The sequence below is a fragment of the Micromesistius poutassou genome (genome assembly GCF_964030765.1).
Source record: "Micromesistius poutassou genome assembly, chromosome: 4".
NCBI classification, from domain to species: Eukaryota; Metazoa; Chordata; class Actinopteri; order Gadiformes; family Gadidae; genus Micromesistius; species Micromesistius poutassou.
The window spans coordinates 16,260,553-16,276,699 of NC_140274.1; the positions used below are offsets into that span (position 1 = coordinate 16,260,553).

The 16,147-nt window shown below is 44.9% G+C and overlaps 1 protein-coding gene across 1 annotated transcript in view; it reads right to left on the reverse strand.

Moving 5' to 3' along the window:
• The window catches only part of fndc3a (fibronectin type III domain containing 3A), a 68,119-nt gene that overhangs the window by 17,513 nt on the left and 34,459 nt on the right, over positions 1-16,147 (reverse strand). Inside the window, exons 4-14 of the mRNA XM_084467477.1 lie at positions 11,199-11,275; positions 10,488-10,734; positions 9,649-9,984; positions 7,774-7,832; positions 3,981-4,150; positions 3,558-3,617; positions 3,180-3,318; positions 1,799-1,852; positions 1,304-1,428; positions 536-710; positions 58-144 (exon numbers count right to left, since the gene is read on the reverse strand). Coding sequence (XP_084323603.1) covers positions 58-144; positions 536-710; positions 1,304-1,428; positions 1,799-1,852; positions 3,180-3,318; positions 3,558-3,617; positions 3,981-4,150; positions 7,774-7,832; positions 9,649-9,984; positions 10,488-10,734; positions 11,199-11,275 — 1,529 coding nt within the window. The remainder of the gene's footprint in view (positions 1-57; positions 145-535; positions 711-1,303; positions 1,429-1,798; positions 1,853-3,179; positions 3,319-3,557; positions 3,618-3,980; positions 4,151-7,773; positions 7,833-9,648; positions 9,985-10,487; positions 10,735-11,198; positions 11,276-16,147) is intronic.

Consider the following 16,147-nt stretch of genomic DNA (forward strand, 5'->3'; position numbering starts at 1 on the left):
CACACACACGAAGCGCTTACACCAGCACTCGCTGGGCACCCCAGAGGAAGCACTCACCCTGAACTTGTAGTTGGTGCTGCGATGCAGGTTCTTGACGGTGCAGGACAGGTCCTCTCCGTCATAGCTGGGCTGGAAGCCATATCCCTGGGGAGACATAACCAGACACCAGACATTTAAAGTCTTATTTGATGGGAGTGTTTCCAATACACTGGAAGAGACTACAAGACAATGATGTTGCTGAACGTAGACAGACATGGAAAGACAGACAGCTAGAGACAGACACACACAGACAGACAGATGCAGGATTATGCAACAAGGTGTACAAAAAATATAAAAAATGAGGCTTAAGCTACATTTTTGGCAGTGTACCAGTGTACCTGATTTACACTGGTACACTGTCTTTGGTTTGTTCATCGTTATTCATTCATAATTGTTTCTGATTTTAGTGGTGGTCTCCTTGGATTATCAGGGAAGTAGACCGCCAGCCCACCAGCCACGCGGCCCTAGGAGTCTCTGGGGGTCTGCGGGGTCTTACCGAGCCCTCCTCCTCCATCTCCAGGACGTAGGAGATGTCGTCCTCCTTGGGGGAGCTGCTGGGCCGCTGCCACTGCAGGCAGAGCCATGTGACCCCCGCCTTCACCAGCTCGGGGGGCAGGGGGGGGCAGGGCACGCTGCAGGAGGTGAATAGGTCCACCACCTCGCTGTACTCACTGGGAGAGAGACGGGGGCGCAGAGGGAAGAGAGAATACTTAGTATTTGACACTAATTAATTTCAATGTATGTTAATAAACTTACCAAGAAAGTTATTTATATGGATGGTATTTATATATTCTACTACTTTGTATTTCCTTTGTATACCTACTTCGTATACCTTTTTCAAACAGACATATAACAATAACAACATTGTTATTGTCCTATTGGAATACTCCATGGCTGCTTTGGCAATGTTAATCTTGTTAATCAAGGCCAAAAACACAATTGATGGAGAGAGGGAAAGTGAGAGATAGGGATAGACCGAGTAAGTGGGTGAGGAAGAGGGAGTGAGAGGGGTGGGTGGCAAAGAGAGAGACCGAGAACGCCAAGGACAGAGAAAGAAAGTGTTAGATAAACTGGAGGCAATGAGCATCAGAGATAATGTAGTGAGAGAATGCATCAGGGAGGCAATGAGATCTGAATGCACCGCAAGGACATGAGATGTCATTGCTTAGACAGGTAGGGGCTTTCGCCAACGCACTGAGCTGTGATTGGTCAGATTGATTGGTATGGCTGGAGCCTGGAGCAGTGATTGGTCGGCGTTGCCTACCTGGTGCCCATGTCGTTCTTGGCGGCGAGGCGGAATGAGTACCGAGAGGCGGGAGAGAGCTTGGTGACGCGGTACTGCTTCTGGAGCCCGTAGTAGCACTGCTCGTACACACCGGTGCCTTTACCCTGAGAAGCGTAACAGAGTCAAAAGGCTTTCTCATTTATATTAGCATCAACTATAATTCTCTTGGCTGCTGTGACGCCCGAATTTTCTTGCAGATAAATAATAGGTCATATAAATCGTATCTAATTTAAAGGATGAGCGGCAATTACGATTAGAGCAGAACCTGAATCGATATACAAATTTATGATTTGATTAATGTTGATATGAATCTGGCACCAAACTCAAATATTCAAATAGTCAAATATTTGAAACGTAACAAAAAGGAATGATAGGTGTCGATACATGGCCACTTGTTCACATAGGCAAAATGATAGGAAACACATTAAATGTTTACAAATTAAGATTCATTGATCAAGTATAAATGAACATTACCTCATCCCACTGGAGAATGTAGTTCTGGATTTTGGAACCGTTGTCACATGGCGCCTGTGAATAAACAAATGTGATGTGAAAGTGAACTGGCTGAAGGTAACATTTAATATTGTGGCCCAAAATATACAGATGTAATGAATGAAGTAGAATTAAATGAGCTGTGTTTGTCTTTGTGATTTTGTCTGTGATAGTTTGCAAATAAAGTTGTTGTGTGTCATCTGAATTAAATTGATGGATGTTTAATTTGTGTAAATCAAAACCAGATTTTACAGTAAACGGTGTTAGTTTCCTCTGTTGTAATTCTAAATTAAACTGCCAATCAATCACTGCGCGTTATGACAACTACGAGAGACAGGGACATTATTGGACCAAGCCATTACCTGGCAGTTATGTAACTTCGACAAAGTCACTGGAGGTTAAGTTCCTCGCTAAAGGTCCCTTCTTTTATCCTCAAACAGTCTGGGAATTTTAACTCAACACAGCCTGCCTCTACCTCTTTGAGCGTTTTGTGACTTACTAACCGACAAAACAGGCCTAGATGGTAGAATAGTATTTTTTTGTCAAGGATGTCACAATGTTTTTGTAAACCCAGCTTTGATGCATTTATTGCATGAGTTGTGTTAATTTTAAGCAATCACACATCAAGTAAGTGTGTGAAGAGAGCCATTAATAATGTTGGACGAGACGGAAATAGCCATGTCAGACATTGCTTTGCTATGTTCCAGCCGATGACTCAGTTTGTTGTTGTAGCAGAAATAACTCTAGCTAAATATGCATCAGCCCCTCACAGCCCCTCCCCTATATTGTGACATTATTTTGCCTGGCCTGGTTTGAAATGGGAAGGTAGATGTAAACACAGAAGTGATTTATGTATTTCACATTTCTCTGCCAAGGATTACTGTAGCATATGTTTACTTTTGTCTCGAGAACCGTGAAAACAATCATGAATTAATCTAAATTATATCTTATTAATATTCACAGCTAGATATAGAAAGATAGATGGATGTTTATATGAGATGTAGACAGACAGAAGGAAAGATGAATAGAAAGATGGATGACTTACAGAGATATCTCTATAGACAGACACATATATGAAGATGGATAGAAGGATGCATGACGCATATAGAGCTACCTCTATAGAAATACGATATATAGACAGAAGGATGACATACAGAGCTACCTCTATAGACAGACAGAAGGATGACGTACAGAGCTACCTCTATAGGCAGACAGAAGGATGACGTACAGAGCTACCTCTATAGACAGACAGAAGGATGATGTACAGAGCTACCTCTATAGGCAGACAAAAGGATGACGTACAGAGCTACCTAGGGATGACGTACAGAGCTACCTCTATAGACAGACTGTATGAAGAGACTACCTTCCACTGGAGGACGAGAGCACTCTTGGTCCCGCTGGCCTTCCTGGGGGCGTTGGGGGGCTCCGGCTCACAGGTGAGTGTGGTGAAGGCGATAGACTCTGAGGGGCCACCGTGGACACACTTACACACCCCCTGGACCCTGGAGGGGAGGGGTGGGGGGAGAGGTTAGACAGGAGCTATACATGTATAATTTTTGCTTTTGCTGCGTCTTTGTTTAGAGGTTATTTTAGAAATGTAACAATTGCATACATTACAATGTAGCACTAAAAATCAGTATATCACACACATATTCCGACTTAAGATGGAGGTCATCTTGCAACCGTATTCTACTAGGTAGTTGCTCTGATACCTGAGAGACCCTGGAGTGAAGACACCTACCTGACATGGTAGTCTGTTGCTGGTCGGAGGTCCTCTAAAGTTGCACTTAGTTCTTCACCACTGAATCAAAAACCAAATTGAGGAGAAGATGCAACATCATTAGATACAGTTCAGAATGTAAATCCATTTCTTTTCCGTTTTGGCTACCCAAGTCAGGCAATTTCCTGCACTTCTAAATTGAGCCTAATATTCCCGATATGTATCCTCTTAAAATTTGTTTGGGATTTAGTCATTTAGTACTAGTCACTTTTATCAAAAGCGCCATACAGTGCATTTAGATACAGGTAAGGAGCAGGTAGGCGTAAGGATACCTACAGGGAGACTGTGGACATAAGTAACACAGTACCTAGCCACTACACTATCCCTAATCTCCCCAGTTTACAAGCTGAACTCCGGTTGATCCGTGTCTGTGTTCCCACTCACCTGTAGGTAGTATTGTACTTCCCGTCTTTGCCGCTGAATGAAATGGACACCTCGTAGCTGATTGGCTCTGGAAGGCTTGGAACCTCCTCCGCACTTCCTTCCTGGCTATCGGGTGTCCTGGTAGGGGCGCCCCAGCTCAGCACCGCCCCCCTGGCCTGGATGTCTGTCACCTGGGGTTAACATTCACAGAAACACTAGGGTCAGCATAACTTCTACAAGAGCCACAGACCAGGGAACTATATGTACAACCATACCCTAGGGTTATATGAGCAGGTTTCAGGGGGTAAAAAAGATACATTCTGCTTTTTTATAGATTCATGATAAATAATACTAGCCTGGTCCTACCAGAATCTCGTACTTCATTTCATTTGCACAGAGAGTCTGGCCTTTCTCCATTGACAAACGTTAACTCACTTGAAGGCGGGTGTCTGGAGTTTGAAACTATTAAATCTGCCCAGTGCCACACTGGATCTGCCATAACCAATCGCTGACGTTTGACTACAACTCAAACTAGCACACGACCTCAACAGCAATGTTCTCAGCCACTCCCTCTGTTTGCTGATTGGACGGCCAAAAAATTGGCTGCAGAAAACCTGCGAATATACCGCAAACCCAGACGTAGTACTGAAGGGAAATTAAAATTGAGCGGAAGTACGGAGGCGGGCGGAGCCAGGCTAAGATATTACCACTGCTGCTGATGAAATAAAGATAAGAAATAGAAACCTATTAGTTATAATTATCAGTTCAGACTAAAGTATTTGTGGTATGGTGTGGATGAAGGGGTACTTGGGGCCATGGAACGTGTGATTGGTCAGACTGATAGGAACTGGATGAGGGGGTTAGGGATAGCAGCACACTTAAGCCATATTTCATTGCAAAACTCTGCTGAAAAAAAGTTTGGTCAAATGTCTCGTGGTGCCTAAGATGGCAAACAAAAGTCTACAAACCATGTGGTGTGCTATTGCTGACATTTAGATCGACCAACAGAGCTTTCAATCAAAAATAATGTTTATTCAACATCCTCAGGCATTCAGCCCGGAGCATGACGTGCGAGGTCCCGAATCTGATAACCCCCATTGAAGGCTGGCATCTACCAATACCAGAGCACTTCATGAAACTCTGGCCAGTTTAAATCGAGACCTACAAAAATGATTGAATCCAACTTGCGCTAGAACATGGGGCCTGTTCACCGTGCTTGTGAGGGTAACATTTACCTGACATATAAATGTAGTCAATCATCAGACGCTTTAATCCAAAGACATTTACAAGTGAGGCTGAGAACAATCAAGCCATTCAATCAAAATGGAGCGTAGCTTCATAGTCCCGGTGAACAGATCGAGGCGCTCAGCAGTGTGTACGTCTGTGCCCGCCTTATCTCTCCTCCACCCCCCCCTCCGGTCGGGGAGACAGAGCCTCTCCTCAGTGTTTGCCTCTTTGAAGCAGAGTCCCTCTGTGTAATCAGAGCCGCTCCATTGGTGCTGCCCATCACCTTTCCCAGGGACCTGTTCTCTCTGCCTTTCAGCAGCAGCAGCAGCTCAGAGCTGGGTGACGCATCCTTTCTTTAAGGTGAAGGACATCCTGTGTGTGGTTTATTTCCCGAACCCGGGGGGCTGTCACACGGGTGGGGCTTTGCTCTCCTGCCATTTAGTTTTGAGCCATACTGTATCACACAGTGCTAATGACAGGATAATAGGTTTGCTAATACTGTTTAAGGGTTTAGGGTTATAGTTGTTCAAGGCTCCAACTAATGGTTATTTTCAGTGTTAATAAATCACATTCTATTGATTATTAAGGGGGTCAAAAATGTGGACTGTGAAACCCTTTGAGGCCGTGACTGATTAAGGGCTGTACAAATAAAATGGACTTGGCTCATTAAATTCATCCATTAATCATTTAGCATGTGTATCATGAATATTGGCATGCTCATCACAACTTGCCGGAATTTCTTGCTTTATCTATCTTTAAAAGCAGCTGGCAAAAAACACAGTTGATGTTTGAATTCTATAGTATGAAACTGAGAAACGCAACCAAGGATTTGCATTTGTGAAACCCAGAGTAGCAGGTGTCCGGTAACGCATGGTAATGGATGCTACTTAGTCAGCTATTACAATCAAATTACTCGGATGTAAACCCAAATAATGGCTCAACCAACACATCTCTTGTTAACAGGGTGAGTTGTTCGTTAGAATCCCCCCTTCGACCTATCCTTTTTGGATACTGTTCCAGTCGATCAATATTGATCATTTTCTTTCACCGGGACATCATCGACAGTGTTGTTTTGCATACAAAATAATATGGGACAAATACAGGCATTCCATATTTGGACTGATACCAAAACATAGCGGTGCCCCCCTGGACACAATCCCAGCAGAGCGAGCAACAGACCAGGAATGAGAACCAGGAATGACTAGGTTCTCCAGCCACCAGGGTCCTAATGCGACATGATCACGTGCTGTGGATAGCGTCTGACGGCACACCAGAGTCGATGTAACCCACATGATATGGAGCATGTGGACACCCCGCCTGCTGGTTTAATTACACTTGACTAGCAGTCAGCGGGAATTCATCACACACAGTAATGAGATGTTTAATGGCTCCGACAGTGGCGCGTCGGGATGCTTTAGGAAAATACGACACCGCGAGGATCACAACTCATGATGCTGGGGGGGTTTTAGAAGACGTTACGTTAAGGAGCTGAGCTCGAAGAGAGCTAATGGTGCGTTCAGGTTATCACTGTGCGAGACATGAAGAATTGTAACTATCGATGCATACTTGAAAACCATCGCTGTCCTCAATACATAACTATTACTACATGCATAACATGCACAAAAAGAGAGCGAGAGATGTAATAAGATAGAGGTAAAGGGATAAGGCGAGAGCTAAAGCTCAAGAGCTCAAGAGGGAGTTTGAGAGAAGAACATCGAAATGCCCTTAAAATGTGACACATTATACCACCAGGTGTGAGTGTGATTAGCGATTACATACAGTTTGAAAATCTGCCTCTTCTAACATAACAAGTGGGCGTGTCCACCTAGATTTTCAAAAACGGCTTGTAATGGCTTATCACACTCACACTTTTATAATGTGTCACCTTTAAAATGTAAACTGTTTGATTTCTTCAGTTTACTGCATGTTGCACATATTGTAAATAATGTTCCTCATATTGCACATTTCAATTTATTTACTTTTTAAATTTTATTTTATCTATACCATTTTGTGTTGCCTTACCTTTTGCACTATTTAGAATCTATTTATTGTAAATAATACTTATCTTATTTTACCAAATTTTATCCTTTTGTTCCTATTGCACCGCGGGTCGGAGATAAACGCAATTTCAATTCCTCTGTATGTCTGGCACATATTTAGAAATTTACAATAAAGTTTACTTTGACATTGAATTTGAAAGAGCGTAATGCCCGATCACGGCAAATTTGATTCAACAGCTTGGGCAGGCTATTTTGTAACGGTTAGCAATAGGAAACACTTTGTGTGCAAAATGCAAAGAATCGCTGAGAGCCTCACTTTACTCTGCCACAGCGCCTCACGTTTGTGGTGGAGCACCCTGGACGCCACGAGTTCAAAACATTTCTACTCGAGAAAAAAAGAGTCTGTAATTGTGGGTTTAGGTGAAAACATGCTGGGTGCCTTGCAACACTTAAAACACAAAAGGTAGTGCAGTGCACACATGAGAAAGTGAGAGGCCAATAGCCAGAAAGAGCACTAGTGAGAATAACAGAGGTAGAGAGAGAGGAGAGAGAAACATTCACACAACCAGAAATAGGACGGTACAAACCACTGGTTTGCTGATGGTGCTCAACAGAGCCTGCAGGGCCTTGACCTCTTGCTCCAGTTCTAAAGGAAACACAAACAGCACTTTATAGTTTGATTTCACACGGACGGCCGCAACAAGCACAAAACTAAAGTGGCAGAATAATTACAAAATAACATTAACACACAATAACACATTTTATTGTGCCGAGACCGAAGAAGTCCTTCGCAAACTTGTCTTATACTCAAACTTGTTATATACTATAATGCGGTTATGGTTTGGTCACTGAACTCCATTAGTTAAGACCATTGGGGTCTCCTTGGAGACAGGGAAACAAGATGAAATAAATCAGACCGGCTTTGTTTTATTCTCTGACTAGTCCCCCACATTGTTGGCATTGCTGTCATCAGCGGAAATGTTGGCAGGTGCTATTGCAGAGGAAAAAGTTTGGCGAGGTATGCATTTGTAAATATTTCTCTGCAATCAAGTCATTTTGTTCTGACCGCCTCGCCAAACCTCTTTTCTGCATGAATTATGCCGACCGCTTAACCCCCTAACAAGAGAAGCCCAGTCACTTTTGTCATCTTTGACTTATTTGCACGACTTATTTGCACGATTATTTCAGTTCCTTTTTTTAGAAATGCATTGGTCATCCATCAGCGTATTGGTAAGTGAAAGGCTCTGTGCAAAATTAGATTTAAGGCAGCTTCTGGCATTAGCATAGCTCCACTGCAGGTGTATGAATGCAACACTTCTTAAAAAAGGTAAGGAAAAGGGGCAGGGAGAGAGGGTGTGTTATTTGTTTCAGAATCTTGCTCTGGCTCTTTGCGACAGCCACTTTAATAATAGCCGGAGGCAGCCCGGCTCACCCTGATGCGGGTGAGTCATGAAGAGTCTCTGGCGGAAATAGCTCCACATCATCTATAAATGTATGGATGGGACTTATTTAGAAACAACCATGTGCACGTATCCAAGGGTATTATTCCTCACCAGTGAAGTTTTCAGGTGACATTTTCTATTTCCGAGAATAAACATCCTCCACAATGCAGCTGGTTATACTGCAAAGTGATATTCCGGTCCCCCCCCCTCCCCCCCGATGCTCAAAGAACTAGTTCTAGTGGCAAACTACTCGGAGGACCTTTCGTCTGGGGATTGAACACCCAGCCAGTAGACTGGCCCTGCGGAGGTGACAGCCCGACCACTGCAGTGTTCAGCCTCTTCTGTGATCACTTTTGTCCCCGAGGTTACTGACTTCAGTGCTTGGCTATTTGGGACACAGGACAAACCATCTCTTTCCCAACACTCGAGCATTGTGCCAGCTTCAGTCCGTTGAACTGTCTGGTGTTTGCACGATTACTACATTAAGCGGATACTTTTTTATCACCAAGACAACACCCAAACTTCTTAAAGCACTAGGTAGGGCTTAGGGCATCTTGCACAAGGATGCCTATAGGTAGGCTGTGGACATTGGGGTTCAAACCCCAACCTAACCACAAAACTATCCAATGTACAGTATGTTATAGTGATCGACCAATATATCGGCTGATATTTGTGTTTTTTGCGTGTATCGGCATCGGCTGTTTCTTTTAGCCGATTATTATTTTTTTTTTTTTCCCGCCATGATTTGCAGACAGTACAATAAATGTTCTTTTAAATTGAGACTTGTAACATTTTTATCATGTAAATTGATATTATACCCATATCACTTTACTGGCTGCCTATAGAAGTACATTTTTTACACAGGTTTGTATATAACTTGGTGTTCTAAATTACTGAAATTCTGTATTTAATACACATTGTTCGTTGGCGGTCAACTGCCCATGGCCTAAATCACGCCAACTTCCTGAATATCCATCTCCTTATATGGCCATTAAAGAATTCTAATTTTGGATTTCTTACCTTCTGATTGGTTGTTCATGCCCCGCCCACTCAGACCGTTGGCTCCAGCCCCGGCGCTGGCCAGCCCAGCGTCAAACTCCAGCCCCTTGCCCCCTACTCCGTTATGGACATCAGCCGCGGTGGGGGTGCTGCCGCGGCTCTTCTGCGGGGAGGACGGTGGGCTGTCCTTCAACTGTCCTCCTCCTCCTCCTCCTCCTCCTCCACCTCCTCCACCTCCTCCTCCTCCACCCTGTCGCTCCTTCAGCTTCTTCTGCAGACGCTCGTAGGTTTTGCTCATCCGGTCGTCCCGGTGGACAAACTGTGGACGTCCGTGTTGGGGGTGGGAATCTGTGGAGACTGAGGGAGGAGGCGGACCATGAAAAGACATGCACAAACAACACAAACCAGGTCCGATACACACATCACAGATAAAGGCAAGGTCTGATACACTGGTCCCAGAGCAGCCCAAAACAAGAGCACTTCACAAACACACTGTTTATCCTGCTACGTGTTCAAATACTGCCCTCAACTCACTCCATTTTACATTTTAGGGGATTTTGCTGATGCTTTTATCCAAAGCGACTTACAACCATTCATTCACACATTCACAGACACCGACGGCGGAGTCAACCACGCAGGTTGACAGCCAGCTCGTCAGGAGCAGTCAGGGTTAGGTGTCTTACTCAGGGACACCTCGAACACTCAGCTAGGAGGAGCCAGGGATTGAATTAGCAACCTTACGGTTACCAGTCAACCCACTCTACCTCCTGAGCTACTGCCGCACTCCCCCGTCTCTCCTGAATGGCCTGTCCGTTAAAGTGTAAAACACAACCACCCCTGCAGTGTTACACTGGACTCACCCTGCTCTGAGTAGATGTGTGCTGGGTGATACTGGGAGATGTACTGGGAGCCCATGTCCCCCACGCCCCCTGCCATGCCCGTGTAGAGGTGGGGCGGCGGGGGCATCATGGCGGGGTGGGGGATGAAGGCAGGCAGGTGGGCATGCGGCGGAGGCGGGGGGTGATGCAGGGGAGAGTGACCCCCGGGGTGGAACTCTGGTTGCTGGGGCAACACCAGAACCCGACGCACCCCGTTCTCCTCGATGATCTGGTGGGGGCGAGGGGAAAAACAGACGCAAAAGTTGGACAACAGATGGTCAACAGTCAGCCAATAATGGGCTAACCTAACAGTCAGACCAAAAGTGAAACCGAAGTCAATCAATAGTCGGCCAGATTTGGCTCAAATTTGGTAAACAGTCCATCAACAACCAGACAAATTCAGGAACACATGACCCTATGATTATCAGTTAATTCAAAATTTGGCAAATAAAAGTAATAACTTTTTAAAATCCTTAACATTGGGTCCATAATCTGCAGGTGCCTACTACTCACACATCTCTACCTCTATATGAACCTGGCTGCAAACCAATTCCCTTGCCAAGGGTCATTCATTACTTGAACAATATCTGCCTCTCTATATAGTCCTGAGACCGTAATGTGTATCAAAGGAGCCATGAAGATCATGGAGGTATGGATACTGAAGCCGGTGGACCATCCTTGACTAGGACTTACCTGTGAAACATATCCAGGAGGCACATAGATTGGAGGCACTGAACCATTAGGAGACATCATGGGAACCTGAGCAGGACCTGAGGACAGAAGAGAGTAGAACACACTGTTTCAACTGCCAAACACTTATGATGCATGATGAATACAAAATATACGTACACACAAAACAACCATGAGAAAACACTGGAGGCATATCGTTTGGAATATTGATGTTTAATTTCATGGTTAGTTAGTGGACAGTAAGTAGTTTACCTCCATTTCACCATAACCGGTGAATTTATCACAACTCACGACTGAATGACTGCAATGCATCAAAGAATGCAACGTGAAAAATACCAATAGATGTTGGTATGAAAGATATATTGAATAAATTACAAATATACAAAAACATGTTTTAGGTTGTATACGAGTTGAATATAGGCAGTGGAATTGCATTCTTTTATCTGTCAAAATATTTCCTGAATTTCCGGCATTGGTCTACATTAGCCTAAGGGCACACTCACACTATAGGCAAAGTTGCCCTGTACCATACTCAAGTACGATTGCTGCCCCCCCCCCCGTGCCGCTGGCCTGTGCTCACACTAGGCAATCTCAACTGGGCCTGAGTACGGTTGCCTCTTGTACATGTAGGTTGCGTATCCGATGCTAATGAGCCGGCATCTGTACCGTGGCCTGAGCACACCTCTCCGAAGTGCACTGAGGCCACGGAATTTAACTGTACTTGAGTACGGATGGCGTGCTCACACTAGCCAAACGATCTAGACTTTAGGGGGCAAACGTACTCGGGCGCGGTACAGATGGCCTAGTGTGAGTGCGCCCTAAGTGTGGGTTAATTTTGCTAATTATTAGTAAGTTCAGCTGGTTGAGTCAAAACACCTGTATACCACACCTGTATAACACCTGTATACCCAATACAGCTAACCATCCACACCTGTTCAGGGTTCTTCAAATAAAACTCTCAAAACGCATTCATGAGAGTATAAAGGGAATGTTAAGGTAGCGCATTTACAACTACAATCCATAACAAACGACATGGTAGTAGTCCCTGAGCACTCCGGGGATTTCAGGTGGCTGGGAGCTGTGCAATAGGGAGGAGGAAGAACACAGTCTCCACACACTTCCATTTGGTTAAAGGTTAATGACACACTCGCCATTTAAAAAAAAGTAGGACCGGATTAAAAGAAACGGTCAATGGTCCAACTTTTCAGTCCTTTTTTGCGAACACAGAGTGGATGTTGCAGACTCTTGTTTCACAAGAGTACCCTCTTATATTAGAAACCTGCAGCGCGTGACAGTCCTCCTTTAAGTAACGACAGACTGAATCGACCACAGCATTTGCTTTTGTACAGTCTTGGCACGAGCGGAGATGGAGAGTGTGCGCGCAGGAGAGAGAGAGAGAGAGAGAGAACTAGAGAAAAGTGCTGAGAAACAACAGACAGAACCACAACAACAGAGTACTGGTGGCCAATGAGAAGGCAAGACTCCGAGAGGAGAGGAGCCAGCTCAGCAGAAAGCCTGGGAACACAAGCCAGAACGAGAGCGAGAGAGAGTGAGACACGGAGAGGACTGTGAAGGAGACGATAAGAGAACCCAGAGGGGACGTTAGAGGAGAAGAGAGCGGGATGAAGGAAGGAAGGAAAGGGAGAAAGATGGGATGCGGAGAGTGGTGAAGGATTAGACAATAATGGGGAGGAAGAGACCACACAAGGGAGAGCAATATAAGAACGGAGAGAACAGAAGAAGAGATAGAAAGAGAGCGCGGCCGCTGCCAAGACGCTCACAGATTCACACATTCCTCGTCCCTCTGCTCAGCCGAGCCAATGTCCGCATGGCACGAGAAGAGAGCAGCAGTATCCCTGACTCACACTACCCTCCCGGTCGTCGCACTTTAAAGGACTGGCTGTTCATGTTGTGGGCAACACAGAGACACAGACAGACGCACGCACGCAGACTAACACAGACTGTCTCGTTGAGCGCCCGGCATGGCCGTTTGAAACACAAGAGGGTGGCCTGTGGGGGGGTGGCCTGTGGGGGGGGGGGGGTGGCCTGTGGGGGGGTGGCCTGTGGGGGGGTGGCCTGTGGGGGGGTGGCCCACGACCAACGCCCACCCTCCGCCTCCCTCTCACCCACACAATGCTCCACCTCTCCGGCTCCACGTCCATTTCCTAGCCCCTTCCTTTGGACCGAGAGGAGTCAGCAGCAGGTACACCTCATCGTACTGGCGTCCATGGGAGCCTCGCAGCCCACCGTTGACTCAGACTGGCAGATCTATTTTAACTAGCGATGCTCCGATCAGCATTTTTGGGCCCGATAACCAATCATGATCTGCCGATTGCCGATCACTGCCAATCACAGAATGGCAGGGGAATGGGAATCTTCCATATCTTTTATATATAATCTGGATAGCAGGCAAGCACCAGTTTCTGTTCCAATAGACTCTTTATTTTTTCTGTTTGGATCCCCCGTGACTGAAACATGTCGCTCAATGCGTTCATCAAAGCCTCTGCAGAATGTGACTCATCTACGATACTGAAATGTGCCTGCGCGCATACTGCTGTATTTACGGTACTGAAATGTGCCTGCACGCATACTGCTGTTTTTACGGTAGTGAAATGTGCCTGGGTGCTTACTGAGCTATGCAAGTGCTCCGCAAACGAAACTGAACGTGAAACTGCCTCTTATGCCATCATTACATTGACCCCGTGAAATCCTGGCAGTGTAGCACAATGTTTTAGACGGGAGAACTCATGCTGCCACTGGCAAATTCTGATTAAAAAAAAAAAAAGATGCGCAAGTAATTTATGTCAAGTGATCGTCTTTTTTTGATCGGCGCTTTTGGGGTTCTCCAATCACGCTATTTTTAGCCAATATCGGCCGATCATGATCAGCGTCCGATCAATCGGAGCATCTCTAATTTTAACTTTTGCTATCTGATGTGTCTTAATTAATGCATTATAAGTTAAAAGGCTCATTGACTAGACTAAGCTCATTGACAAGAAGCCTTAGCTACTGGATGGTATGTTTTTGATTGAAAAGGTTTCTTATACACAAATGGCATAATTATCATCAGCCACAATCAAACGACCATCTGCTACGTCTGTGTAACATTGACATTACAGGCAGATGTTGAAGGGGATGAGACAAAGTGGGGAAGCAGACTCACAACAATGGCAAAGGTTGGGGTTGTGAGAAATCTCGGCTCTAATTAAAAGGTCATGGGCCATGGGTTGGGAACACCTGCTATAGACCAAGGGGTTCATAGGGAAAGCAATTCTGCTGGCCAACCCCTAGGGAGAGGACTATAATAGGTGGGAAGTAGGGTCAAGGAAATACATAGTTTTTTTGTTGTTATAAACAAAGCCAGTGTATTGTATGGGTAGGTGGCTTTGTAAATATTGAAGAGTGTAAATATTTTTATTTCAATGAAAATCTTTGGAGTTCTTTAAGTTTGCCATTTGAACGAACCCATTTATTGAATATTTTCTAACCAACTATATTTCTCTGATCTATCCTGTGACACAGCTTTTGTGCTTAAATTGATGCAAATGCCATCCTTTTTCCAATCTCTAAACATATTCATAACACAAGAGCTCCTTCTGTTGTTCAGCATATTTGGTAGCATCTGTTTTATTAAATGTGCAACATAAATGAGGTTTGAGTGATCGACAGAGCCATCGCCTCCAGTAAATTTAATTATGTTGAAAAGCTATTTTGAGAGGCTGGTGTGACTATATCATCAGACTCCTCTTCATTATCCAGTCCAGCCGTGGCAGGTCCCATGCTCATTCATACTGGCGTGAACTGAATATATAGTGTCATCTTCGTGCAAAATGGATAAATAGGCTGCAGCCTGGACCGTACAAGGTGAGTGGTCAAGTGGTTAGGGGTTTGGCTCCCAGCCAAAAGGTTGCAGGCGAATCTGAATTCCAACCGGCAGCACTGCACATAAGTCAATGTCACGGTACTTTCAATGAAACAATAATAATTGGAAAAGAATGTGCTCAGGGACCAAAATCAGTAGATACTAAGTATTCCTGTGATCATTAGACCACAGTGAACCACAGCTTGGAAGAGATCCAAGGTGGTCCGTGTTGTCGTCCTGTTCGGGGCTGGTGAACATGGTACGGCCTAGCCAGGTCAGACTGACCAGGACCAGGACTATTTTATCACAGGCTGAGTCACAGAGCCACGCTTCGCATAACAAGATAGGCCTAATAAACAGACTTCCTTAGCCAAAGGCCATTCAATCGCTCTACCACTGCTATGGTGGTCACCCTGAACCCTGCCATGACGCACGTATTTCCATTTCAATCAGAATACATTTCCACAAATTTTTCAACATATTTCTATTTCCCTTTTAATTGGCATACGTTTTGGTTCCTTTTTCGGTTGGATCATGCATCATTTCCTATTTGGATTCACTTTACACTTTGAAAACATCCATCCATCTAAAATATATACAAGCCTTTGCTCTTAAGATCATTCCCACATTCAATTCAAAATATTCATGTCCCCCCCATCTTAACTGCAAGACATTTCCTGTCTAGGAGTCAGGGACATTTGTTGTTGACCTGAGAACACGGGGCGAGTGAGGACAGGAATCTACATTCAGAAGGCATTAGAGAGTAGGAGAGAGACCATCAAAAGACTAAGGCCAAGTAGTGACTGAAAGCACAAGAGAATAAAAAAAGAGGGTGGGGGGAAAGAGACCAAGCAACGGAGAGCAGAACAGACTGATACGCCAATGTAAACCACCCCCCACCTCACCTGCCGCTGTTCATTGATTTCAGATTACACTGACCAGTCAGTGGGAGTTCAAACTGTCTTCTGTTGACTCCTTAGATCAACTGCCAACCGACTCTCTGCTGCTTGGGCACCACAAAGATCATTGAATGGGCCGGTCTTAAACAAGCGGCCTTCTTTATTTATCTTTGTTTGTATCTTTGTTGAAT